At 51.9% G+C, this 22,533-nt stretch overlaps 11 protein-coding genes across 11 annotated transcripts; 9 read left to right on the top strand and 2 right to left on the bottom strand.

Moving 5' to 3' along the window:
* Positions 1–355: 355 nt before the first annotated feature.
* On the top strand, positions 356–2,311 carry ACET3X_003457 (uncharacterized protein). Its single transcript, XM_069448734.1, has 3 exons — positions 356–633; positions 688–1,511; positions 1,703–2,311. The coding sequence occupies exons 1-3, from the start codon at positions 360–362 to the stop codon at positions 2,123–2,125; spliced, it is 1,521 nt and encodes a 506-aa protein (XP_069310004.1). The 5' UTR covers positions 356–359; the 3' UTR covers positions 2,126–2,311.
* A 207-nt stretch (positions 2,312–2,518) lies between these two features.
* ACET3X_003456 (uncharacterized protein) lies at positions 2,519–4,454 on the top strand (the record flags this gene model as incomplete). Its single annotated transcript, XM_069448733.1, has 5 exons — positions 2,519–2,566; positions 2,615–2,669; positions 2,728–2,999; positions 3,076–4,302; positions 4,359–4,454. 5 exons carry the CDS (start codon positions 2,519–2,521, stop codon positions 4,452–4,454), a joined length of 1,698 nt encoding a protein of 565 aa, XP_069310003.1.
* Positions 4,455–5,019: 565 nt separating this feature from the next.
* Positions 5,020–6,375, bottom strand: ACET3X_003455 (uncharacterized protein; the record flags this gene model as incomplete). The annotated part of the gene is made up of 3 exons (XM_069448732.1): positions 5,020–5,961; positions 6,015–6,109; positions 6,165–6,375. The coding sequence occupies 3 exons, from the start codon at positions 6,373–6,375 to the stop codon at positions 5,020–5,022; spliced, it is 1,248 nt and encodes a 415-aa protein (XP_069310002.1).
* A 627-nt stretch (positions 6,376–7,002) lies between these two features.
* ACET3X_003454 (uncharacterized protein) lies at positions 7,003–7,966 on the top strand (the record flags this gene model as incomplete). The annotated part of the gene is made up of 3 exons (XM_069448731.1): positions 7,003–7,413; positions 7,489–7,569; positions 7,637–7,966. 3 exons carry the CDS (start codon positions 7,003–7,005, stop codon positions 7,964–7,966), a joined length of 822 nt encoding a protein of 273 aa, XP_069310001.1.
* Positions 7,967–9,122: 1,156 nt separating this feature from the next.
* ACET3X_003453 (uncharacterized protein) lies at positions 9,123–9,931 on the top strand (the record flags this gene model as incomplete). Its single annotated transcript, XM_069448730.1, has 3 exons — positions 9,123–9,456; positions 9,521–9,790; positions 9,843–9,931. 3 exons carry the CDS (start codon positions 9,123–9,125, stop codon positions 9,929–9,931), a joined length of 693 nt encoding a protein of 230 aa, XP_069310000.1.
* A 599-nt stretch (positions 9,932–10,530) lies between these two features.
* Positions 10,531–11,817, top strand: ACET3X_003452 (uncharacterized protein; the record flags this gene model as incomplete). Its single annotated transcript, XM_069448729.1, has 1 exon — positions 10,531–11,817. The coding sequence occupies one exon, from the start codon at positions 10,531–10,533 to the stop codon at positions 11,815–11,817; it is 1,287 nt and encodes a 428-aa protein (XP_069309999.1).
* A 153-nt stretch (positions 11,818–11,970) lies between these two features.
* Positions 11,971–14,422, bottom strand: ACET3X_003451 (uncharacterized protein; the record flags this gene model as incomplete). Its single annotated transcript, XM_069448728.1, has 2 exons — positions 11,971–14,247; positions 14,294–14,422. The coding sequence occupies 2 exons, from the start codon at positions 14,420–14,422 to the stop codon at positions 11,971–11,973; spliced, it is 2,406 nt and encodes an 801-aa protein (XP_069309998.1).
* Positions 14,423–14,604: 182 nt separating this feature from the next.
* Positions 14,605–15,027, top strand: ACET3X_003450 (uncharacterized protein; the record flags this gene model as incomplete). Its single annotated transcript, XM_069448727.1, has 3 exons — positions 14,605–14,645; positions 14,697–14,861; positions 14,910–15,027. The coding sequence occupies 3 exons, from the start codon at positions 14,605–14,607 to the stop codon at positions 15,025–15,027; spliced, it is 324 nt and encodes a 107-aa protein (XP_069309997.1).
* Positions 15,028–15,347: 320 nt separating this feature from the next.
* On the top strand, positions 15,348–16,127 carry ACET3X_003449 (uncharacterized protein; the record flags this gene model as incomplete). Its single annotated transcript, XM_069448726.1, has 1 exon — positions 15,348–16,127. One exon carries the CDS (start codon positions 15,348–15,350, stop codon positions 16,125–16,127), a length of 780 nt encoding a protein of 259 aa, XP_069309996.1.
* Positions 16,128–16,388: 261 nt separating this feature from the next.
* On the top strand, positions 16,389–18,139 carry ACET3X_003448 (uncharacterized protein; the record flags this gene model as incomplete). The annotated part of the gene is made up of 2 exons (XM_069448724.1): positions 16,389–17,398; positions 17,446–18,139. 2 exons carry the CDS (start codon positions 16,389–16,391, stop codon positions 18,137–18,139), a joined length of 1,704 nt encoding a protein of 567 aa, XP_069309995.1.
* A 430-nt stretch (positions 18,140–18,569) lies between these two features.
* ACET3X_003447 (uncharacterized protein) lies at positions 18,570–22,476 on the top strand. The gene is made up of 3 exons (XM_069448723.1): positions 18,570–18,857; positions 18,939–19,285; positions 19,333–22,476. Exons 1-3 carry the CDS (start codon positions 18,690–18,692, stop codon positions 20,621–20,623), a joined length of 1,806 nt encoding a protein of 601 aa, XP_069309994.1. The 5' UTR covers positions 18,570–18,689; the 3' UTR covers positions 20,624–22,476.
* Positions 22,477–22,533: the final 57 nt, after the last annotated feature.

Genomic DNA, 22,533 nt, shown 5'->3' with positions numbered 1-22,533 from the left:
AAACCTCGACGATGACGTCGCGTGTGGCTATGCAGCGCTCCCTAGAATCTGCCGGATGTCACGGAGCGCTGAGCAAGTACGAAAGCGAGTACGATTATCTCACGCCAAGAGTGAACAGTCCGCTGCAGGGAAAGGAAGAGCAGGGCAAAGCTGAGCGCTGCAACCAACGCGCCAACGCGTGAATGACTATGCCTATCTCTTTTTGAGATGCAAACAATGAACGATGACGGGTGGTCGTGGTGGGTTGTCACGAGCGCTGGTGGGTTTAGCTAATCAGCGGATCTGGGCGCTAAAACTTCATAGCTTCTAATACCTCGGGAGGCAATTTGCGCTCTCAATTTTTCCACTACCTCTCCATCATGTCTAATATTGCACCCACCGTCGCGAGGCAGGCCCTGCGCATTGCCTCTCGCCGATACCCATCATCTGCTTTTTCTTGTGTTTCTAGCATCCGCCGGCACTATGTCTCAGAGTCCAAGCCGGCGCAGGCGACCGTCTCTAATGCCTCTCCTCTCGACGCAGCCATCAAGAAGGAGCAGCAGAGTTTCCTCAAGGAGACTGGAGAAAGAGCAGAGGATGCAACTATGCCAACAACAGGCATGGGCGCTGATGCCATGATGAGTCCTTCTGCTGGTGAGCTCCAGTATCCACGCCACCCCGCTTTCCGCGAAGCTAACAGAACCCCAGGCATTCTCAAGCAGGCTACCGTCATGGATCAGGGCTCACGGCCCATCTACCTAGACATGCAAGCCACAACCCCCATGGACCCGCGGGTAGTAGACAAGATGATGCCCTACATGACCGGCATGTACGGTAACCCCCATTCGCGAACCCACGCGTATGGGTGGGAGACCGACAAGGCCGTAGAGGACGCCCGCGCCAACATTGCCAACCTTATTGGCGCAGACCCAAAGGAGATCATCTTCACCAGCGGGGCTACTGAGAGTAATAATATGAGTATCAAGGGTGTAGCGCGCTTCTTTGGGCGAAGCGGCAAGAAGAAGCACATCATCACAGCACAGACAGAGCACAAGTGTGTGCTTGACAGCTGTAGACATTTGCAAGACGAAGGCTTCTCCGTCACTTACCTGCCAGTAGGAAACAACGGTCTTATCGACATGGCCCAGCTCGAGGCTGCGATCCGTCCCGATACCGCCATCGTCAGCATCATGACTGTCAACAACGAGATTGGTGTTGTACAACCCGTCGAGGAGATTGGAAAGCTCTGCCGGTCGAAGAAGGTCTTCTTCCACACCGATGCGGCGCAGGCTGTCGGCAAGATCCCTCTCGACGTCAACAAGATGAATGTCGACTTGATGTCGATATCAGGCCACAAGATCTACGGACCCAAAGGCATTGGCGCGTGCTATGTACGAAGACGGCCTAGGGTCAGGCTCGACCCCATCATCAGTGGCGGTGGTCAAGAGCGAGGACTGCGAAGTGGAACAATAGCACCTCCTCTTGTCATCGGCATGGGCGAGGCCGCACGGATCTGCAAAGAAGAGATGGAGGTACGTACACTCTTCTTCAGCTTTCATCAACACTATGATTATTTGCTTCCGACATGCATGGCTTTCAGAGTGTTAGGCGGCTTCGGCCGTCGACGCGCCATGTTGACAAATGTGCAGGGGTTATGAGTTCTCTATCACGCATTGTTTTGGTCACATCATTTACCAGTCTGGGCATTGCTGACCACAAGCAGTATGACACCAAGCGCATTTCGGCGCTGTCGAACCGTCTCCTCGAAGGCCTGCTATCGCTCGAGCACACCACACTCAACGGTGACAGGGAGCGACACTACCCTGGGTGTGTGAACGTTTCTTTCGCCTATGTCGAGGGCGAATCATTGCTCATGGCACTGAAAGACATTGCTCTCTCCTCGGGCAGCGCTTGTACTTCGGCGTCGCTTGAGCCTAGCTACGTACTCCGAGCGCTTGGCAGCAGTGATGAGAGCGCGCACAGCAGTATCCGCTTCGGTATCGGACGCTTCACTACAGACTCGGAGATTGACTACGTGTTGAAGGCGGTCAAGGAGCGAGTCACATTCCTACGCGAGTTGAGCCCGTTATGGGAACTCGTGCAGGAGGGTGTTGACCTCAACACGATTGAGTGGAGTCAACATTGAGCGTGTGGTTGTTTGATACCCCCGGAGGCCCTTGTATAGTATAATGACGTACGTTCTTTGGCAGATGTTATGCCCACGCTCACTGAAGCGGTTATGAGAAACACGATTACAGTATTGTAACATACGCAATAGCTCTACATATAAATTGTATTGAGCATATATAATGATTTGCCAAACATCTCTTGACTTTGTTATGTACGTGGCATGGCCCGCAGGTGTTAGTGATGTACTGAGTGCAAACCCAAATATCGAACAAGCTTGGACTTGTGTAACAAATGGAGAGACAAGTCATTGAAGGATTGCCAAGGTGTTGAGGGGTTCATGCTACGAAAGATGTGGACCGTGCTCCATGGCTATCATCCAACCAGGATGCCATCATCGCTCAGTTACAACATGGCCAGCGAGAAAGTTCTCAACTGGCTGTACAGCGTTCTCGTTAATGTAAGTTGGTCGACGAAGCTATATTCGACATGCGCTCATGACAGTCAGGAATACTCAGATGTAAATCGCACATACCACGACGCGGCCGAGGCACTGTCCAACTGTATGTCACATGTGTTGCAGCTTCACGACATGCATACTGACTTGACGCCAACGTCTAGACCCGTCGCTTGCACCCAGGACAGAACCATACACATACGAGAATGGATCTTCAGCGCTCCTGCTGCTTCTCAGCGGCACGCTGCCCGTTACGTTTCGCGGCGCAACATACGGCTTTCCGGTAGCGATATGGGTGCCTCACTCGTACCCCCGAGAACCACCCATCGTATACGTCACGCCCGCGCAGGACATGGTGTTACGACCTGGACAGCACGTGAGCACCGACGGCAGAATATACCACCCGTATCTGGCACAATGGGCGAAATACTGGGACGTGAGTACTGCGTGAGCTGTGAGAGCTGATGGGCCAGATGCTCCATCTACGGGCACGACAGCTGACATTCGCCCAGAAATCTACGCTCTTCGACTTCCTTGCCGTTCTGAGAGGCGTCTTCGCGAAAGAACCGCCTGTGCGATCAAGGCAGCAGCAGCCACAGTATAATGCGCCCACGCAGCAAGCACCCCCTCCAGTGCCTCCTCCGCCAGCTGAATGGCGTCGCTCAGTACATGGCACGTCAGGCGCACCATCGCCTCCTGCTCCACCGAACCAAGCTCCCGCGCCCCCTCCAAAGCCACCGAAACCCCACGAACAGGGTCATTCGACACCTCAGACGCCACAAAGCCGGTACTCGCAACCCCCACCTCTACCACCCCATCCCCCACAACATCCGCAGTCGCAGCAGCCATACCAGCAGAGCCCAAGCAATAGATACGATGCGCCGCAGCAGTGGCAACAGCAGCCTCCAAGCCAGCAATATGCGCCAAATCGACAGGGTGGCTATAATCAAGGCCCAGGGCCTCAGCATCCTCAGACACAGGCACATGGCTTTCCACCGCAACCAGTACAAAACAGCAGCCCTGTGAGCCCCATGACGCCCAACGGCCAACGAACAGCTGCCCAATTCTCGAGATCAGGGCCTCCACCACCCCCCAACTTCCAGCAGGCACAACAGTACCAAGGACCACCGCCGCAACAGTATCAGCAGCCCCCACAAGGTTACTCACCACAACAGCATCCTCAGTTTCAACAATACCAACAAATGCAACCTCAGCAGGCGCCACCAGCCCCGAAACCTCCAATCGACCTTCTCGATGACTCGCTCGAAGTTACCCTGCCATCGCAGTCTGGCAACCAAATTCCCCTTCCTGTGCCGCCTGTCCCCCCGAACCCTGAGAAAGATTCACTCCTCCAGGCTCTGAGTCAAACACTAGTTTCACAGATTCGACAAACAGTCTCTTCCAACATGGCTGCGGTAGCACCACTTCGCGCGCAACAAGCTGCCCTCCAGACCGCATACTCTCGACTACAATCGGAACTGGGCGAACTCCAGCAGCTTGATGCGGCGCTTGCGAACAACGAACAAGTTTTGAAAGGCGCCATGGTGGAAGCGGACCGGGTCATGGAGGATGCACGAAGAAGAAAAGCGCCAGATGTTGATGACGTGCTAGTAGCGCCTACGATAGTTGGAGGTCAGCTTTACACGCTTGCTGCGGAGGAAAAGGGCATCGCAGATGCCCTATTCGTTCTAGGGCGCGCGTTGGATAAGGGGCGGGTTAGTACTGAAGTATTTGTCAAGGTAAGCGTATCTGCGCTAATATGTCTGTGGAGGACATGTAACTGACATGACTACAGCAAACGAGAAGTCTCGCTCGTGAACAGTTCTTGAAAAAAGCCCTCATCAAGAAGATTGCCAAGGGCATGGCTTTGGATGAGTATCCGATGCATTGAACTCGAATCTGGGAAAATAGCGGATGCATCTAATGAACTCACTGTGCCATGTCTTGCCATCCGTTTCAGGTTTTTTGCAAAGTGCTCTTGGAGTTTCATAGTTATTGCGGCCGTGACGTGAAGATTGGCCGGTTGGCTTGGCTTACTGCATGTCGACCATACGGTACCTTTACGCCCTCCAAGCCCCTAACGCGTACTAACGACTAGATAGCTTCGAGCCATTAGATTTTGTGGTAGCGCTTCTATATCTACAAGCTTCTGATCATAGGGTCAATGTTTTGAACGGCAAGTTGGTCGCGTCGAGAGTCGATCTTGATAATTTTGGTTGAATACGCGCTAATGAGCAGTCATGAGACACGTGGGTAAACATGGGTAAGTGGTGTTACTGAGGACATTGAAAGCCAACAAAACATCAGGCATCAGGAAGAGAAGACTTTGCTGAGATTAGGTTTTGATTGAGACTGAAACTAAATGCTACGCTTGACTATGCTACAAAAATCATTAGGTGGGTATATTGGAGGTCGTATCCCCCAGGGAGGTATCATCGCATCGCTACATCGTAAGCTTACTCGGGGTACATGTTAGGTGAGTTCCTGCCCATGTACTTCCTGTCCTCAACATCGACCTCGTATACGTCATAAGGATCAGCCGACACTTGCTTCTCAACCACAGCCGCTGCTTCGACTTTGTTGCCCATCTCGACAAGGCTGATATCGCTACCAGTACGATCCTTCTCCTGCGAGCGGTAATGGCCCAGCTGGCTGCGGGGTTTGCTGCCAACTGTGACGACAGTAGCCGCTGAGATCTTGCTGAACTGGCCGCTGCCGTTGCTGGCACTGTTGGAGTTCTGAGTACCCATGCTGGAGCCCATCCTCTGGAGGAGAGAGCCCATGGAGACCATGAGACTTCCCAGACCAGCCATGCTGAGCATGGGTCGTAGCTTGGGAAGGCAGCAGGCAATGAGTGCGACGTTGGTCTCGACGACAGTCCAGAAGAGACCGTGCGAGGTGATGCCCATGATATCGTAGGTGGGCATACCCATAATGTACTGCTGGTCGAGGGCAGCAGAGGGCGTGTTCTGCTTGATACAGATGACCATGCGAACAATGGCAGCAGCGACTGCAAATCCTCCGAGTAGGAAGACACCGCACAATTGGATCTTGCGGACGGTGGGCATTTGCAGACGCCAGATCCATGGAAGAGGCAGAATCAAGATGCACAGATCAAAGACGGCATCAAGAACCGTAAACGCAATGGTTGCCTCGAAACCAAAGGGGCAGTTCTCGGCAATGCTTGCCAGAGAGCCCCAGTTGGCGGAAAAGTTCAGATTGCAGTCGAAGATGAATCCGATGAAGAAGGCAATCGTGAAAGCGACAGTGAGGATGATGAAAACCAAAGAGGTCCGCTGGAAGCTAGGCCATGTGAAGATGCGACGGTAGAGGAACAGGAAAGCGAGTTTCGTGAGACCAATAGCGAGTGGCTGCATGATGAAGATCATGTATACGCACTACCCAAGTGTTAGTCGATCGAGTATGCCCAGATAGGAACAGGTGGACCTACTTTTTCGAGGATGACCAGGTCTGGTGTGGTGCTGAAGATCCAGCCCTCAATGTTGCTAGGGTCGTTGTGACCGCCAATGATTCCCTTGGCCGCGCCTATGACGATCATTAGCTAAGAAATAAGCTTGTTTCTAGTTCGGTTCTATCTTACCATAGATCATAACGGTCGAGACACCAATAGTGGGGAGAAGAGCTAGGAGACAGAAGAAATCGTCGAGATGCTTGCTGAAGCGATTGTCCCGAGACTTGATGGCCTTGTCTACTGCCACACCCAGTCGAAAAGCGACAGCAAGAACAGTCAGGGCTGTGAGGGCGATACCGGTCGCTAGGCACGAAGTAACGTTGATGTATTCGTAACCCATTTTGCCGGTGATGCAGCGAAGGGGACAAGGTACTTGCTGGGATGAAGTGACTGGAGTGACTGGAGTGACAATAACCGGTGGTATTCGTCCTAGATTATGTATCATATAACGCTCTCAGCTATAGGGAACGGAGTCAACTCCACGTCTCAAAGTGTATACAAATCTAGGTATACTGGTACACACCCTCGCAGCTCTGGTTAGGGGACCTAGTCGGTTCTAGGTTGTCGTTGTGCATGCGCAAGGCTGCGTGTCGGTAGCTGAAGTGACGTACAGAGGCCCAACGACGTGGAAAATGTCCATCAACGACGAGCGGAAGATCTCCCGCGCCTTCGGTCTAGAATCGGCCCCTGAGGCGAGCTCGGCAAGAGCGTTGATTTGCAGAGCCATCTAGATTGGGGGGACAATGATTTCCGATCGCAACGGACCGCAGCCGGACTCTGCTCTACGCGCAGTAGCGTCCTACACGCTACTGTTTGGGAGCACGGTCGTAAACCTTAACTACCTAGGTATGCGCCGCTTCTTTGGAACTTGCCTCGTGCATCCTCCGCGCTGCAGGGAATCGTGACTATTTGATATGCAGTTCGCTTCGATGTTTTCTGGTCGTTACCTCAAGCGCTCGCCAACACCATGTTCGCTCGATACAAGCTCGTAGCGTCAAGCGATCACTCATCGGAACATGGCCCGCATCCTCCCTCGACGCACAGACGACTCTACGTGACTATAGCACTAGCAGCGCTTACAGTTGCTAATATCTGTGTCCTTGGCTTCTCAATTGCCATATGGCGCGCTGCAGGTGTCACCGCCACGGCCATGCCAAAGGCTTCTCCCACACCCACCAGCCTCGCGCTGCCCAACGCCCTCGATCCACAACCCAGCGAACTTGCTAGGGTAGAGTCTCTTCCCATCGCATTCGTTCCATTCTATTGGAATACGCCATGGGGTGCGCCCAACGCTTCGGATGCTGACCCGCTGTGGAACAACATCAACACTGCGCATGGTCATATCGCAGTGGACCACGAGTTCGCAGCAGAGAATCACGTGAGTAACTTCGAACCGGGTCCTCGGAAAGGATGACAGCGTCGATCATGGAGTAGGGTTTAACAGTTGCAATAGTGGCCTGCTTCTATGGACATACCTGGAATGCCTGGTAAAGGAATGTACCTACTCCAAGCGTACCATCAGCTTCACTGCCTCGTAAGTCAAACTCTTGATCCAATACTGTTGTTTCGATCCATACAACCTTCTGACTATTACAACGTAGCGCATCGTCCGCGCCTCGTATGTGGCCTTGCACCGCCAAGAGCTGCCTCCCTTTCCCACGCATCATGTCTTGCATTGTTTTGACGCCCTGCGCCAGCACATTATGTGCCATGCGGACAATACTCCGCTCTACGGCCACGGTAATGGCATGGCTGGTGACGGACAGGTGCATCAGTGTAGAGACTGGACCGCGCTTAGAGATTATGCAACGAAGAACACGGCATGTTTTCGCGATGGCGTACCTGGCATGAGTTTGGAGGATCATTTTGGTGTTTGCGATGACGGAACCGATGGCTTGGAGGAGTTGGTCTCAGGGACGACGGAGTCGTAATATGTAATGTCTTCGAGTAACCTTTTTTTTCGAGCAACTTGTTTACCATGTAAGTCACTTACCATACCTTCAATCTTCACATCATAGTAAAATATGGTAGGAAGAGGATAACAATTCATCAGCGTTTACTTTGTGCAAGTTGTGAAGAACTCTGCAGCTGTATGACTCTCGCCCGCTCCGTTGAGAGAAGTCGATGCCGCTAGCACGTCACACAGCGTGATAAAGAGCCACTTGGTGAAATCGTTGCATTAGGGCCAGGAACCGATTCAGGGCCTCAGACACGTTGTCATGATTTGAATGTGTTCTTCGTAGCGCTTGGTTGCCATGAACCTGATTCGGACTAGATAAGTCCGCAACGGTGTATACTACAATACTAATCACCAGCTACATTATAGCGATTGGCTCGTCGGGTGTTGGCAGCCATGGCGGAGGCGCCCGCAGACCAACCAGCTGGGGTAGGTAACGGAAAAGGGTCCAAAGAGTCTAGAAAGCATGGTGGACCACGTGGTGGACAACGTGTGTTCTGGCCCAAAACGGAACCAGAGGCATGTTTTAGCGATCGGTTCTGGAATCAGCTCGATAGTTTCCTCGATTTGGTCGACACAAACTGTACCATCTTCTTATTGGACGGGGGACGAAGCCGCAACGTACGGAAAGCTCTCCGACCAGCTAGTGCGAAACCTTAAGCACGCCATGGTTGTGGTCTTCGATAGGTACCCTTTGTTCCTGTCGGCCTCCGCCGACGTAGTTGCTCGCTTGTCGGCAAAGTAGCAGCAATCTTAGTGCAACTGCCCAAGGACCGTGATTCTGTTACAGGGCCTGGAAGCCTCGTAGGACTGAAACGCAAGTCGTGGAGTACAAGGCGCACAGTTCTGGTAATCGAGGCGTTTCGGAGCACGAGCCGGACGGGATCGATTAGCACTGAGTCGAATTCCACAGCTGGGCAGGGGGCTTCAACAACAAAAGATTTGACAACATACCGCACTACTAGCCACCTTGAATGAGTACAAAGGGACCACGAATTCCTATCGTTTTAGAGTCATCAGCTTCAGTCATCTCCAGCTCTTCCATCAGCATCTCATCTCCGGCCATCTCTGCCATCACACTCTTCTGTGTCTTCGTGCTATCAATCGCTTAACAGCCTCCGAATCACACAATGCAGTTCACTACTCTCGCTCTTCTTGTTGCTTCTGCAACTGCCTCCCCTCTTCTTGGAATCAATCTCGGCGGCATCGGCGTCAATGTTGCCACTTCCAGCGCTCTTCTGGATGTGAAGCTGGCTGCAGCCAAGTCGTCTTCTGTTGCCGCTGCTACCAAGACATCCAGCGTCATTGCAGTGCCAACTGGTACTAGTGGCCAGCCGACTATGCCCTCGAGCTTTACTGCCCCAGTCCAGGGCTCCGGCGTCCTCTCTCTCACCAACTTGCCCGCTTTGCCACCCGTCATTGACAGGACTCTCTCTGGTGTTCTTGGCGCTGTTTACGGTCTTTGTAAGTCTATTGAATAGCACATTCCCTTACCATTATGCTGCAAGTTGCTAATATGTGTTGTCAGTGACCGGAGTTTGCAACACCGAATTCAAATGCACCATCACCGTTGCGGGATCTATTCAGTCTCTGCTTGTCGATGGCGACAAGTACGCGATGGACAGCACTATATCAGCATGGTGCCACGAAGGTCGCTGCTACGGCTCTACCGATATCCCTCTTCAGGCTACTGCCCCTTTCATAATCACTTGCGACCACCTTAGCGGCGGCTCATCAGCGTGCTCGGCCACCATTTCGGGAGCTGCCAGAGCCATCTTCTCCAACGGCCAGCAAGTTGGTAAGTTCAGCCGAGTGCGCCATTCTTCAAGAACTGTACTAACATGTCTTAGAACTCTGGGGATGGCTCACGCCCGCTGGCTACTGCAGGGACGGCGTTTGCTATGCTTCCATCACCGCCATCGGTGACCCAATGTACTAGACATGCACTTCAGAGTGTGATGGCTGAGATGACAGAGATCGGGCACCAGCGCTTTTCATCCCTTCTTTTTCTTCGTGCTAGGGCCCAAGGATGGAGCTTGATTGCTTAAACTTTGGATGGTACGGCTTTTGTAAAAGGTCTCTTATGATGTAATGTTTTTCAGGCGGACTTCAGCGATGCAAGCGATGGCGTCCGTATACGATTATTTCCTTTGCACAGTACTGTACTATCGAATCCAAACCATCTAATGATCCATTATTCGAAGCCGTTGGTTGGGTGATGTGAAATGACAAAGGATCAAGCCTCAACTAAGGTTGCAATCCTAGCGTGCCAAGCGGGGCGCATGGATGACTGAGATTTACCCGGTCGCATCATGGTTGTTCCGTCCCCGCTCATCTAAAATTAAGTGATGTCCAACACCGATACGACTAGCTTCAGGCACCCAGTGGCGCCACGATGTTTGCGGGCAGGCAGAGTTCTCTCCTGTTGCCTGGCCTTCTTGCTGTTCTTTGTGCTTTCGAAGTTTCCGTCTGACCATATACCACGCGCATGTCTCTGCGCATCCACTCGCTCTTTACTTAGTTAATAATTACCTAATAATGTCTTCTTCTTCTACTTCGCAGACCCAGGCCGCACGGCACGCACCCGACGCGACTTCAGCTGCGCCTCCTTCTCCTGTCCCGCTGCCCCCTCCAAAGTCTGTTGCTAGACTATCCGACGCAACGAATGCAAATGCCACTTCAACTGTGAACGCCAACTCGCCCAGAATCCAGGCCTCGAGCAGCCCTGCGTCGGGTGTTCCCACTACGGATCCTACGACGTCGATCCCGAACACAACAGCTCCACCACAGGCCGCGACCACCGAGACCGAGACCGAGACCGAAGAACCTCTGTCGTTCAACGATAAGCTCAATGCCGGCGACCGGTACTGGAAGTTCAAGTTTGGCCTTGGAGCTGTTGCCATCATAACAGGCTTGGTCGGCATAGGCTGCTTTGCCTATTTGATGACCACAGACATTTCCACCAACAACGACTACTACTACTACATGGGCTACAACAGCTTTGCAGTTTGGCCCGCTCTAATCACTTGGTCCATCTCAGTAACCTTTGTCGCGCTTTGCATGATCGTCTTTCTTGTCCGCAAGCGGCCTGTGCACCCCGGTGTTCGCGTATCCATGGATCTTCTGCTATGGCTTGCCTTCATTGTAACAGCGATGTTTGCTCTTTTCGCGCTTCGGGACGTGTTGGATTATGGCCTATATGGTGGACCTGATGGATACAGCTATGGTTCTGGAGGTGGAGACTACGTTCTGGCCTCCAATGGCACATGGGTATGGGAACAGGACACGAGCTATGTCAACTCTGCGCGAGACTGTGACTACTATGGGTTCCAAAATTGTGAAGAGCAGGACGCCTATGTCAACAAACTGTGGGCGGAGAAAGGGCAACGCTCCAACACTACGTTGACAGGTGTTGTATGCCAATTCTTCGGATTGGTTATTCACTTCGCGCTGTTCGTGTGGGCTTGCGTTGACTGCCATCGCTACAACCGCAGCAAGGTCAGCAAGGATGCGGAGAAGATTGCTGCCAACATCGTACAGACCATGATCACCAGTGGCGCTATTGTGCCCCCGCCAGGGCAGGCCCATACGAAGCCGCAACCAGGACAGGTCATGTACTATCAAATGCCACCGAACCAGCAGGGATATCCGATGCAGCCCCCGTATATGCAACAAGGACCGGGACAGACGCAGCAATTTGGGCAATACCCACAGATGATGCCGCAGCAACAGGGCATGGCGCCTGTACAGTACCCGATGGGCCAGCCTGGAATGCCTACTGTGGCACCGATCAACGAGAAGAGTGCGGGGCCACGTTATGCGTGAACGAAGAGCAGAACTTGTAGTACTGGTTGTGGAAAAATTGGAGGATATGACTTTCTTTGGCGAGATACCCCTGCAAAACGTGCGTAATAGTGCAAATTTTTGATCGAATTCAACTGTTGACATGTAACACGTTCTCCAAATCTTCTGCTAGTGCTACGATGCTTCTTGCGAGATGTTAAAAACGCGCAACGAGGTATCATCACTCGCTACTGTAATCTGCTGTTGCTCGCCATCGGCCCTTCCCGGCCGCCAGACGATCTGGTTGATAGTCTTCGCAGGCACCAGCTCCGCTTTCACCATGGACACTTCTACCTTGTCCAAAGCATCTGATGAAGTGTTTGCAATGCCAATCTCTCCATTCTCCGTACCATAGGCAAACAGGACTCTACCACCAGGTAGCACGTTGTTGCATGCCACAGCGGTAACTGCAGCATTAGCTGGTACGGTGGCCTTGAGTTGCACATCATTATCAACAATCTGCCATATTTTAACACTCTTGTCTCTTCCAGCTGTCGTAAATGTGGGTACCTCGAGAGGTGCCCAGGCAGCACCTAGTATCATACGCGAATGGCCCTTTGGGTTCGAGTATTTGAGTGCGTACAGCGATGGCTCGTCGCTGCGCTCCCAGATAACCCACTGTCGGTCTCGTCCAACGCTTAGAAGATATTTGTCGTCCGGCGAGAACTGTAGAGCGGTAACGGTGAGTGAGTGTGCCTTGAGTGCGGGTTTCACTTCTAGCCATTCTTTTGTATCGTATAGGCGTATGACGGCGTGGTCGATGGAGCTAGCTCTGCAAGCTGTTGCGACAAGACTTCCGTCTCGGCTTACGGCAACGGCGGAGATTTCGTACCCATGTCCGTAAAGCTTCTCTGTCTCCGGCCACAGCAGATGGCGTGCGAGATGGTCTTCGAATGGCGGGTGAGAGAAGTCTAGTGTAGATTTGCGGATTACGGAAGCAGGGTCAACAGCTTCGCGCTCGTCTTCCTCGCCGTTCTCGACTGGATCGTCATCACCAACGGCTTGGATAGCTTTGTTTGAGAGACCGAGTACAGGAATGTTGGCGGCGTCTGGTAGTTCGGCGGTGGTTGAAGCTGTAATACCGGAGAGCTTCTCAAGCATATCTGACACGCCTCTGGGTTCGTCGAAAATGCGTAGTAACTTTTCGTCTGCACCGGAAATGAATTGAGAGTTGGACACGGCATCGACACAGTTCAGATCGTAACCGTGGATTTGGGGTCGCGAGAATTCGTGCCAGGAAACTGACGCGCCTTCCCGTTTCCACTGCGAGTAAAGTCGACTCGTTTGATCGGAACCAGTAGAGAGCATGTACGATCCGTCTCTTGACCAACTAACGCCTTTGACCTCGCGTACATGACCTGTGATAGCGACTTGCTGTGTCCACATATCTTCTGTGGCGGAGTAAGTCCATTTCCTCCAGCTTCCTGTTCGTCCCAGAGACACCACTGTGTTGCCATCCGGTGACCACATACCGATCCAAAATCCACCCGCACTTCCTGTAGCACTCGTCGAACCCTTCTGGGCGCTGATCTCGCCTAGTCTGGTGATGCAAACCCATACACCAGAGTTTGGATCGGATTCCCAGATGGCAAGCGAATTATCTTCGGACGCAGTGAGAAGCTGCAGCTTTCCTTCGCGGTGTCTCCACGAGGCTTGGTATATCCAATCTTCGTGCCCGAGTAGCAATGCCTCAAATGTGATGGAATACTTCGAGGTAGCTGAACTGATCCAATGTGCCTTGTTCGATAATGCCTTGCCTAGCCCACCCAAAGCCGGATCGTTAAGTGCACTACTGGCAGCGGGAAGCTCGTTGCCACGATGGAGTCGCCAAAGACGAACGTACTTATCCTGGCTGGCCGATGCTAGCAGTAGGTCGCTGTTGGGATCGGATGTCTCTCTGGTAAAGTCAAGCGCGCGTATCCATCCCTCGTGTCCGGTAAGAGTTGCTGAAAGCTGGAATTGGCCTTCTTGCGATGCGAATATTTGAATAGTAGCGCGGGTACCCGCAACTGCTAGCACTACGGATGTATCATCCAGGGTCGCAAGCGCTAAGTTTAGAGGGAAATATTTGGGTGAGAGTGTGATAGTCTGCACGAGTTTGACGTCGATGGAATCGAAGTCTGTGTCATGAACAAGTCTCCAGATTTTGACTGTGCCATCTGAAGATCCTGTAGCAAAAGTGTTTGAACCAGGAAGCACGGCTATCCTGGTAACAGGTTGGACATGATCGGAGACTGTTTTGACACAATCGAACGATTCACCTCTTCGGCCTCGCCAGATGCGAATCGTACTGTCTGCTGATCCGCTGAGTAGGACCGAGATATCGGGCAGTTGTGTAGGAAAGAATTTGACAGCGTTGACAGTCTTGGTGTGTCCATTCAAAATTGCCTGAACGCCGCGAAGACTTTCATCCTATCTTGGTGAGTGAAGGGTACGTCATTAGCGAGTATCGACTTACCTGAGGATCCCATAGTGCGATACAGTTGTCTGCGCCGAACGCTAGCAGTTGCGACCCGGCTTCATCCCAATCAGCGGCAGCGGGGTTCCGGTTACCGCCTACAGAAATGAATTCAGAGGACACATTCATTGTTCGGCTTAGGCGTTGTGTATGCGCGGGCACCACATCTAGTCATCGCCGTAAGGATTTCTTTGGCGCTAGTCTCGCTTAGCTGGGTTAGGCGGAGGGGGCTGCAGAGCAGGCGCGTCCGGTCTCATTAGTAACCAAGCATCTTGCAACATTTATCATCTCAAAGGCGATCGAAGTCGGAGATGTCGAACGATGCTACTCTACCGATAACGATCGAGTTTAGGCAAGTGGGATAATCGATATCTGCCGCCACCCCCTCACTGACTCTCTACAGCGGAGGGCTCGAGATCCTGTTCGCCAACCAGAAAAAGTATGACCTCGACTTACCAGCCAAAGACGAGTCTGGAGAGCCGGCAAATGTTGCATTCCTCGTAAGGCATTTGTGCGACAAGGTCATGAAAGACCCGCGGAAAGAGCTCTTCGTCCTTGACGATACAGTGTATGTCTATGTTTTGAGACCATGACAGGATATTAATAGAGGCTCCAGACGACCTGGAATACTGGTTCTCATCAACGAGGCAGACTGGGAGTTGGAGGGTGAAGACAAGTACGAGGTTCAAAAAGGTGATCACATCATGTTCGTGTCCACGCTTCATGGAGGATAGCCATAATTTGTACAGAGAAGGACGATTCACAGGTCGTATTGGAAAAATACGATGCGACCAGCCCTGGCCACAATGACACTCCCACGCTGCCTTTCTCATTGTTGCGTGTCTGACGTGGGAACACGGAGGTGAAGGGTTGGCTTACGTACATGTGCACAGACTCGGAATCGGAAAGAGCCTTTCCGGATAGCTTCTTACTCGAACAAACTAACCCTGGGCGCAATGAGAGCTTATGCTGAACGGGTGGCCTGACCCCTCATAAAAAGTGCTGACCCTCGTATAGCTATGCTTTCATTCCCTCCAGATAGCAGGCAGCAATCATGGCCCGTAGCGACGTCCTACCTCCTCATGTCGACCCCTCGATCCGCGAAGTCAACGACGTGCTCCTGGGCATTGGCGGTATCACCTACACCATCTGCTATGTCCTGATGGCACGCCAATCCATCCGCGACCGTACATACTCCATGCCTCTCTTCTCGCTCGCTTTCAACTTCGCCTGGGAGATTGTATTCGCCCTATACGTTGCCGAGGAACCTCGAGAGAAGACGATGTTTACCATATGGATGATCATAGACCTTGGGCTAGTCTACGCGGCTGTCAAGTACGGTGGAAATGAATGGAAACATGCGCCCGCAGTGGGTAGTAATGTGGGCAAGATCTTTACAGGCATGCTGGCGTGGTGGTGCGTTGCACTGTACGCCGTGAGCAGTTGGTGGACCGATCCAGTCAACCCGGTCAATCCGAAGGCCGGAAAGGCATATCGTGGTATCGAAGGCATCGACACCGATGAGCTGGGTTTTCTGACCGCCCTGGTTGCGCAGGTTGTTCTGAGTGTCATGTCACTGGCGCAGATCATGGTCAGACAAAGCAGTCGCGGGTCGTCATACACGATTTGGGCGTTGAGGTTCATTGGCAGTCTGTCAGGGCTGACTCTGAATTATGGATACTGCTGGTGGGTATGGCCGGAGGCGCATGGGTACTTCGCCATCCCTATCAACATGGTTTTGATGGCTACTTGGATACTGGCTGATCTGGGATACTTCGTGGTGCTTTGCAAGGTGCCCCGAATGCACAAGACTGTCGAAGACAAGGTCAAATAAGGAGCAATGCATGCTACAGAAATCCTGATTTAGCATTATTTACGTTCAATATCACGTAACATATTCTTCATGCATGACTGCTGCTGTGATAGTGCGTACGACGCGTCGAAAACGCCAAGCTTTGATCACATGCTGTCGCGGAAGCGCGTTTCCAGGGTCACACATGCCCGTTCGCTTCCGCGGCTGCATTTGCGCATTGATCTCATTGTTTACTCAATCATCAACATCCTCCACGACAACCACTCTTTGGCCACAGGTCAGATGGAGTCCGATGATGAAGATCTCAAGCTGGCGATGGCAATTTCACTACAAGAGGTTTCGCCTCGGGCCACTTGCGACACCACTCCAATCAACAAGAACGAGTCTATCGACCTCACAACTGGCAGCGATGACGATGAAGATGAAGACCTCCGACGTGCGATTGCCCTTTCGATTCAGGAAAGCGAAAATAATGACGTTCAGCAGTCATCAACGGCAACCGTGTCAAAGGCAGCCGTTGTAGACAAGAAGTCAGGTTTCATGGGCATGGATCGAAAAGCCATGGAACAGGAGCGTCTGGCAAGGCTTGGTAAACGAAAGCGCGACGTATCACCCGAAAGACCTTCCAAGCAGGTTGCGAGACCACCAGCAGTCAAAAAGGCTTCTGCTGAAACACTGCTGCAATATCCTAGAGGGACAATCAAGCGCACATTTGCGTCAAAATATCCACGGACCGACGACATTACGATCGACGAATTACTAGAGGCGTCGAAGATCAACATCGCGGTCATCAGCTCGTTCGATTATGACTCAGGGTGGCTGTACGAGAAGCTTGACCCATTAAAAGTGAAACAAATCTGGTTGATGAACGGTAAATACAGAGGCGAAGACGTACAAGCAAAACGCATTCAGGAATGGAAGGAATCTCGTGTACCAAACATGAAGCTGCATTTCCCGCCAATGGGGGGCATGATTGCCAGCATGCATAGCAAGTTCATGCTATTATTCGGGGAACACAAGTTACGCATTGCTATACCAACTGCAAACATGACTCAGACCGACTGGGGCGAAGTTGGAAACGACTGGCAACCCGGTATCATGGAGAATTCAGTCTTTTTGATTGATCTGCCCCGGAGATCGGGCGATACCGTTGCGAAAAGAGGAGACTTGTCGGCTTTTGGTCGTGAATTGCTATACTTCTTAGAGAAACAGGAAGTTGGGCCACAAGTGATTGATGGAGTGCTGAAATTCGATTTTGCCGAGACTAGCCATCTAGCCTTCGTGCACTCCATGCAGGTCTCCAGTATGCCGTCTGGTTGTATGTGCTGACTGGAAATAGTGGTGGTTCACACAAGCTCGAAACAAGTCATCCCACTGGTCTGCCTGGCCTCGCACACGCCATACGAGAGCTACATTTAGACGACGTCGAACACATTGAGCTGGATTACGCAGCTTCCTCCCTCGGTGCCATCAATGATAACTTCCTGTCACGAATCCACCTTGCAGCACGTGGCGAATTGTTTACGAAAGACACTGCGCCCATGGCCGATGTGCGGAACAGCATTAGGATATATTTTCCTACCAACGATACGGTCGAGAAAAGCAGAGGAGGTCCAGGATGTGCAGGTATCATCACGTTGAGCCCTCAATGCTACAATGCACCAACATTCCCAAAGGAGTGCATGCGTAACTACGAATCTATGCGACGGGGTATGCTATCGCACAACAAGCTATTGTTCGCGCGTGGTCGCAAGAAGGACGGGAAGCCTTTCGCATGGGTTTACGTTGGCTCTGCCAATCTTTCTGAATCAGCGTGGGGAGGGCAGAAGGTACTGAAAAGTGGACGAATGGGGAGTCTGAACATCAGGAACTGGGAGTGTGGTGTCGTCATGCCTGTGCCCGACGCCAAGCTTCAAGGTCTCGAACAAGACGGACTACCATCTATGGATGTGTTTGCAGGCACGATCGAGGTTCCCTTCAGGCTTCCCGCGGACAAGTACGACGGTAAACAGCCCTGGTTCTTCAAGCCGTGATAGGCAGCAACTAGATCGCCATGACGCTGGTCGCAGGCGCAGACCCCGAAGACATCTGACTTTCCGGCGGAACCGCTGTAGACAAGGGCGCTGGACATGCGGTTTTAGTCCCGTATTTACGAACGAGCGGAAACAACTCCGCACACAGGATACTTTTGTGGCCTTTACACGACTACATAGGGGCCGCAGTGGAAAAGAAGTGAGCAGGACCCAAACTCAGCATCAACGTCTGCGGGGTTTTACGAGGTCTGGGAACCAGACCGTATTCGTCGTATAGAAATACATTTGACTTGACAAAATGCCTGCTGTCTGTCCATCATGCTGCCATTTGTTTACCGAGGGATCCCGGACGCAGCCGGACCAATGCGGCCGTTCGGTGGACGAAACGGAGGCACGGAGGCTCCACCAGCAAAAGTTCCGATGCGCTTCGCGAACACGACCCATGAGCGATGATGATAGCGGATGATACACCATGATGTTGCGAGTTTCGCCATGAGAACGCGAACCTGCCTCTCTTTGTATCACGCATGTGTTCCCTTCCTTTAGCCTCATGTCGGACCCAAAGCGCGCGCACCTCTCCGCCGACGCGCTGCTGCCCACAGATAGACCCATAACCGCTCCTCTTCATACATGGTTTACTTCGCCTGCGAGGTCACACAGCAACCTTGCGCAAGCGAAAGAGCTCCCGCTGCACTTGATTCAGCTGATCCTCACACATGTATGTTGCCCTGTACTTCCACATGCGACTACTTTACATGCAACCACTACGCCTGGGGAGCTATGCTGATAACCACGGAAGCTGGACGATGTAGGCGACCTTGCGCGCATCACGCGCACATCGCGTCTTTTCTATTACATGACCCTCCCGCGACTCTATGAGAACGTTACGCTACGCTCATACGCAGACATACGATACGTAGACGGTAGACCAGAGGGATACGGCAATGGCAGCCCTTTTGCCATGGGTCTCAACACGCTGGTGTCGCGGAACTTCAGCGAATACATCCAGTCGTTCTGTGTCGCAGGCGACTGGCGAGAGCATGATGTCGACGACTACAAACAGGGTCGCGTGCCAGACAACAGCATGATACTGCAAATCGTCATGCGTGCCGCGCTCGACAAGATGAAGAACCTCAAGGCTTTTGCGTACGTTACATGTCAGAGTCATACAGGGCAACTGCTGATGCGCACAGTTGGGAGCTGAGCACCCCGCCCTTGAGTACGGTATATCAAGGCATTACAACGAAAACATCGCTGGTTTCGCTCACCATCCGATGCCCGTCGCGACGAACACCACGACCGACTACCATTATACCTCCGCTTCCGAACTTGACCACGCTGGTGGTGTACGACATCGATCCACTCTGCTATCCCGACGACATATCGCTGCTTCTGGCCGGTTCTAAGAAGCTCGAGAACCTCAAGCTACACTGGAGTCCGCGTATGCGGGCCGAAGGGGAAGAGTCGGTCAACCTGCACTCGATATTCAGTCGGTGCGTCGCTGCGAGATATTCGATTCCCATCAAGCGCTTTGCCATGTACAACGTATATACTCGATTCTCTGGCGAAGACCTAAACTACGTTTTCAATCACGATACCCAAACAGAGGTCACAGTCATCAATTCCATGGGTAGTTCCGACCCTATGACGGTCTTTGCTGACGATTCTTGGAGGGTACACAACAACCATCTGACGCCTCCTAATCTGAAGATGATACGCACCGACAGCACCCAAAAAGAGAACATTATCATGCTAGGGAAGTTTGAGGGTCTAGAGCGACTGTACATCGTGAGCAATAAGCGAGGCAAGGAATCATCTCCCAAATCAAACAGCACAGCTGCAACACCTACCACACCGTCCACGATGACACCGGGGATGAACAACGGTACCAGCGCAAACAACACTCCTAACGGCATGACCCAACAACGCTGCCGCAGCATTGGAAGCGAGTTCCTTGCGGTCATTCAAACCAATCATAACCAGACCATTCGACACCTTCTTCTTGATGAGCGTTGGGTACTATCTGACGAAGCTCTGTTCAGACTTTGCCAGTTGTGTCCTAACTTGGAGCAGCTCGGCTTCGCTTGCGGTGTCCCGCCCCTCGAGTCATTACGCCAAGTATTTGCCCTAGTCCCCAAGCTATGGGCTGTCCGTTTCTTAGTCCGTCCCACATACGACACAACCGACTCATTAGTGGACGACACGGACCCCGCGATGCATGCGTTTGCGATTGCAACAGAGTTCTGGCGACCAGAGTACAAGAACGTCAAGTATATTGGCTACGGCGACCATATTGTATTCAAGTTAGGCGGCGTCTATTTCCCTCCAAAGGGCAAGGATGCGATGCCAAAAGACAGCGAGAGGAGCATGAATGCTAAAAGAGCGGGACCGAAAAGGAAAATCGATGTTCTAAGCAGAGAGGACGTAAAGGATATCGAAATTTGGGGGTTGGATACTACGGAATTCGACCCAAAGTTTCCTTGAGAGGGTCAGCTGCAGAAAAACACCAAGTGAACATCCTTCATGATGAAGCAAGCGCGTCAGCTGCTTCACCAGACATCAGTTGTCCGCTGGCTTACACAAAACACCCCACTAAATTCTGTTGCCAGAGACCCCAATAGCTTCTTTTAGAGAGTGTTGCGACTCTCCTCGATTAGTAATGCGGCGTAACATTCACGGCGGTATAACGATTCCTTCGCTTCGATACAACACTTATCAGAGCGGACAGTGCTTGCTGCGAGCAAGTCAAGAGTATGTATTAGTACGAAACGGTCGCTGGTGGTGCGATGTGTACAGTACAGCATAAGATGATGTATTATGAGGGCGCATAGGATGTTGCAGAGCGATAGAGTATTCATCTCTTCTAATACTGATTCCATTGTTTCTGCTAGACTCTCATCATAACACTGCTGGGTGTATGTCGGCGGTCCAGACCGCTATGGGGCACACCGGATACTATGGACATGATGCTGATGTGTTCAAACGCTCTGCAGACCTTCTGAACGGTGTCACTGTCCTGAATCAGGAGATTTTGTAATGCTGTTTGCTATGTTTCTCATTACATGACTGCTTTTCTTTCACTGTATTAGATTCGGAACTTGTACTAGCGCTCATGTTTCACTGGGTCTGTGATTGACAACCCCTGATGTGTTGGCTCCGAGTTCTACCTTCGAGCGGGTCCCCTACCGACGCAGACGACGAGCGATCAGATACCTCTACAGCGACATCCGGCGACGAAATGGATCTCGATCCGGTCTTCGAAAACACAAACAATCAATATATTTCACTGCAGGAAGCAGGAAAGGGTACATGCGGAAAAGTTATATTTTGTACACCAAGGCCCCCTCCAATCACAAACCCTGCCACAACGAATCCCACATTGCAAAGCCCAGGCCTCGTAGCCATCAAGATATCTACTCGAGAAATGTCCCGCGATGAGATAGCTACCGAGATCATGGCTCTACGACGCATACACAGCTTCTTTGCCGCGGAGGACGACAGAACTATTGCGAAGCACTTGCCTAACCTTGTCAACTTTGACCCAACCGTAGACGGCGGGTCGCGCTGGCTAGCAATTCATCCTATCCGTGGCTTCGACCTCGAGCGACTCCGGGTTGTAGTCACCGATATACTACATCCTTCTTCATCAACCTCCGCCACTTGCAACCTCCCCCTCCCTGCGATACCGGAAGTGCTTGTATTGCACATTGCGAAGCAGTTGATGGAAGTAGTTGGGTGGCTGCACGATGTCCCCAATATGGCTCATAACGATGTCTTTGGCGCCAACGTTATGCTCGATTTGTCTACCTGGAATAAGGCGCCTGTCTTCACGATGCCTACTATTGTCTTGATTGACTTTCATCGTGCAAAGTTGAATCCGAATGAGATGAAGAAAGGTGCAGACCGCGCATTTCTGTACGAGCTTATATATATGCTCGACAGGACTGGCAGAGCATTATCACAAGGGGCTCGTATAGTAGAAGACATCAGTACACCGACGCGTTCACCGACTTGGTGGGATACGTTCATGAACTTCCTCAACGTCAACAAAGGCCAGTATCTTGAAGAAGAGACCTCGACTTTTGCACGGTTGAGGGACCGTTTCGGTGCGGAAATCGATCGTCGATTGGAGGAAATGACTGGGGAGGAAGTGAGACAGGTGCAAGGATTGCTCCATATGGTTGCGGAGAAGGAAGTTCGGTTTCCTAGTGAAGATAGGATTAGTGAGGTACTAGAGCAGTGGGAGGATGGCTAGTCGTTTCTTCTAGTTCTATGAGAGAGAGGGAGAATCTATGGTGTAAGATACATGGCGGATACTCAGCTTCCCAAGATTTTGCTGCTTATAGTGTACAAGTTACGAGATATATGTCGCATGATAATTCATCTTATACCAT

The sequence above is a fragment of the Alternaria dauci genome, chromosome 2 (assembly GCF_042100115.1).
Source record: "Alternaria dauci strain A2016 chromosome 2, whole genome shotgun sequence".
Taxonomy (NCBI): Eukaryota; Fungi; Ascomycota; class Dothideomycetes; order Pleosporales; family Pleosporaceae; genus Alternaria; species Alternaria dauci.
The sequence above is the reverse complement of the archived record's forward strand: the minus strand, read 5'-3'. Positions and strand labels throughout refer to the sequence as shown.

Excerpts from the sequence above, each read along its gene's own strand:
- ACET3X_003457 (XM_069448734.1), top strand. The coding sequence starts at position 360 with ATGTCTAATATTGCACCCACCGTCGCGAGGCAGGCCCTGCGCATTGCC. Across the intron at positions 634-687 it reads CATGATGAGTCCTTCTGCTG|GCATTCTCAAGCAGGCTACC; the intron begins GTGAGCTCCAGT and ends ACAGAACCCCAG. Across the intron at positions 1,512-1,702 it reads TCTGCAAAGAAGAGATGGAG|TATGACACCAAGCGCATTTC; the intron begins GTACGTACACTC and ends GACCACAAGCAG.
- ACET3X_003447 (XM_069448723.1), top strand. The coding sequence starts at position 18,690 with ATGTCGGACCCAAAGCGCGCGCACCTCTCCGCCGACGCGCTGCTGCCC. Across the intron at positions 18,858-18,938 it reads TTCAGCTGATCCTCACACAT|CTGGACGATGTAGGCGACCT; the intron begins GTATGTTGCCCT and ends TAACCACGGAAG. Across the intron at positions 19,286-19,332 it reads AAGAACCTCAAGGCTTTTGC|TTGGGAGCTGAGCACCCCGC; the intron begins GTACGTTACATG and ends TGATGCGCACAG.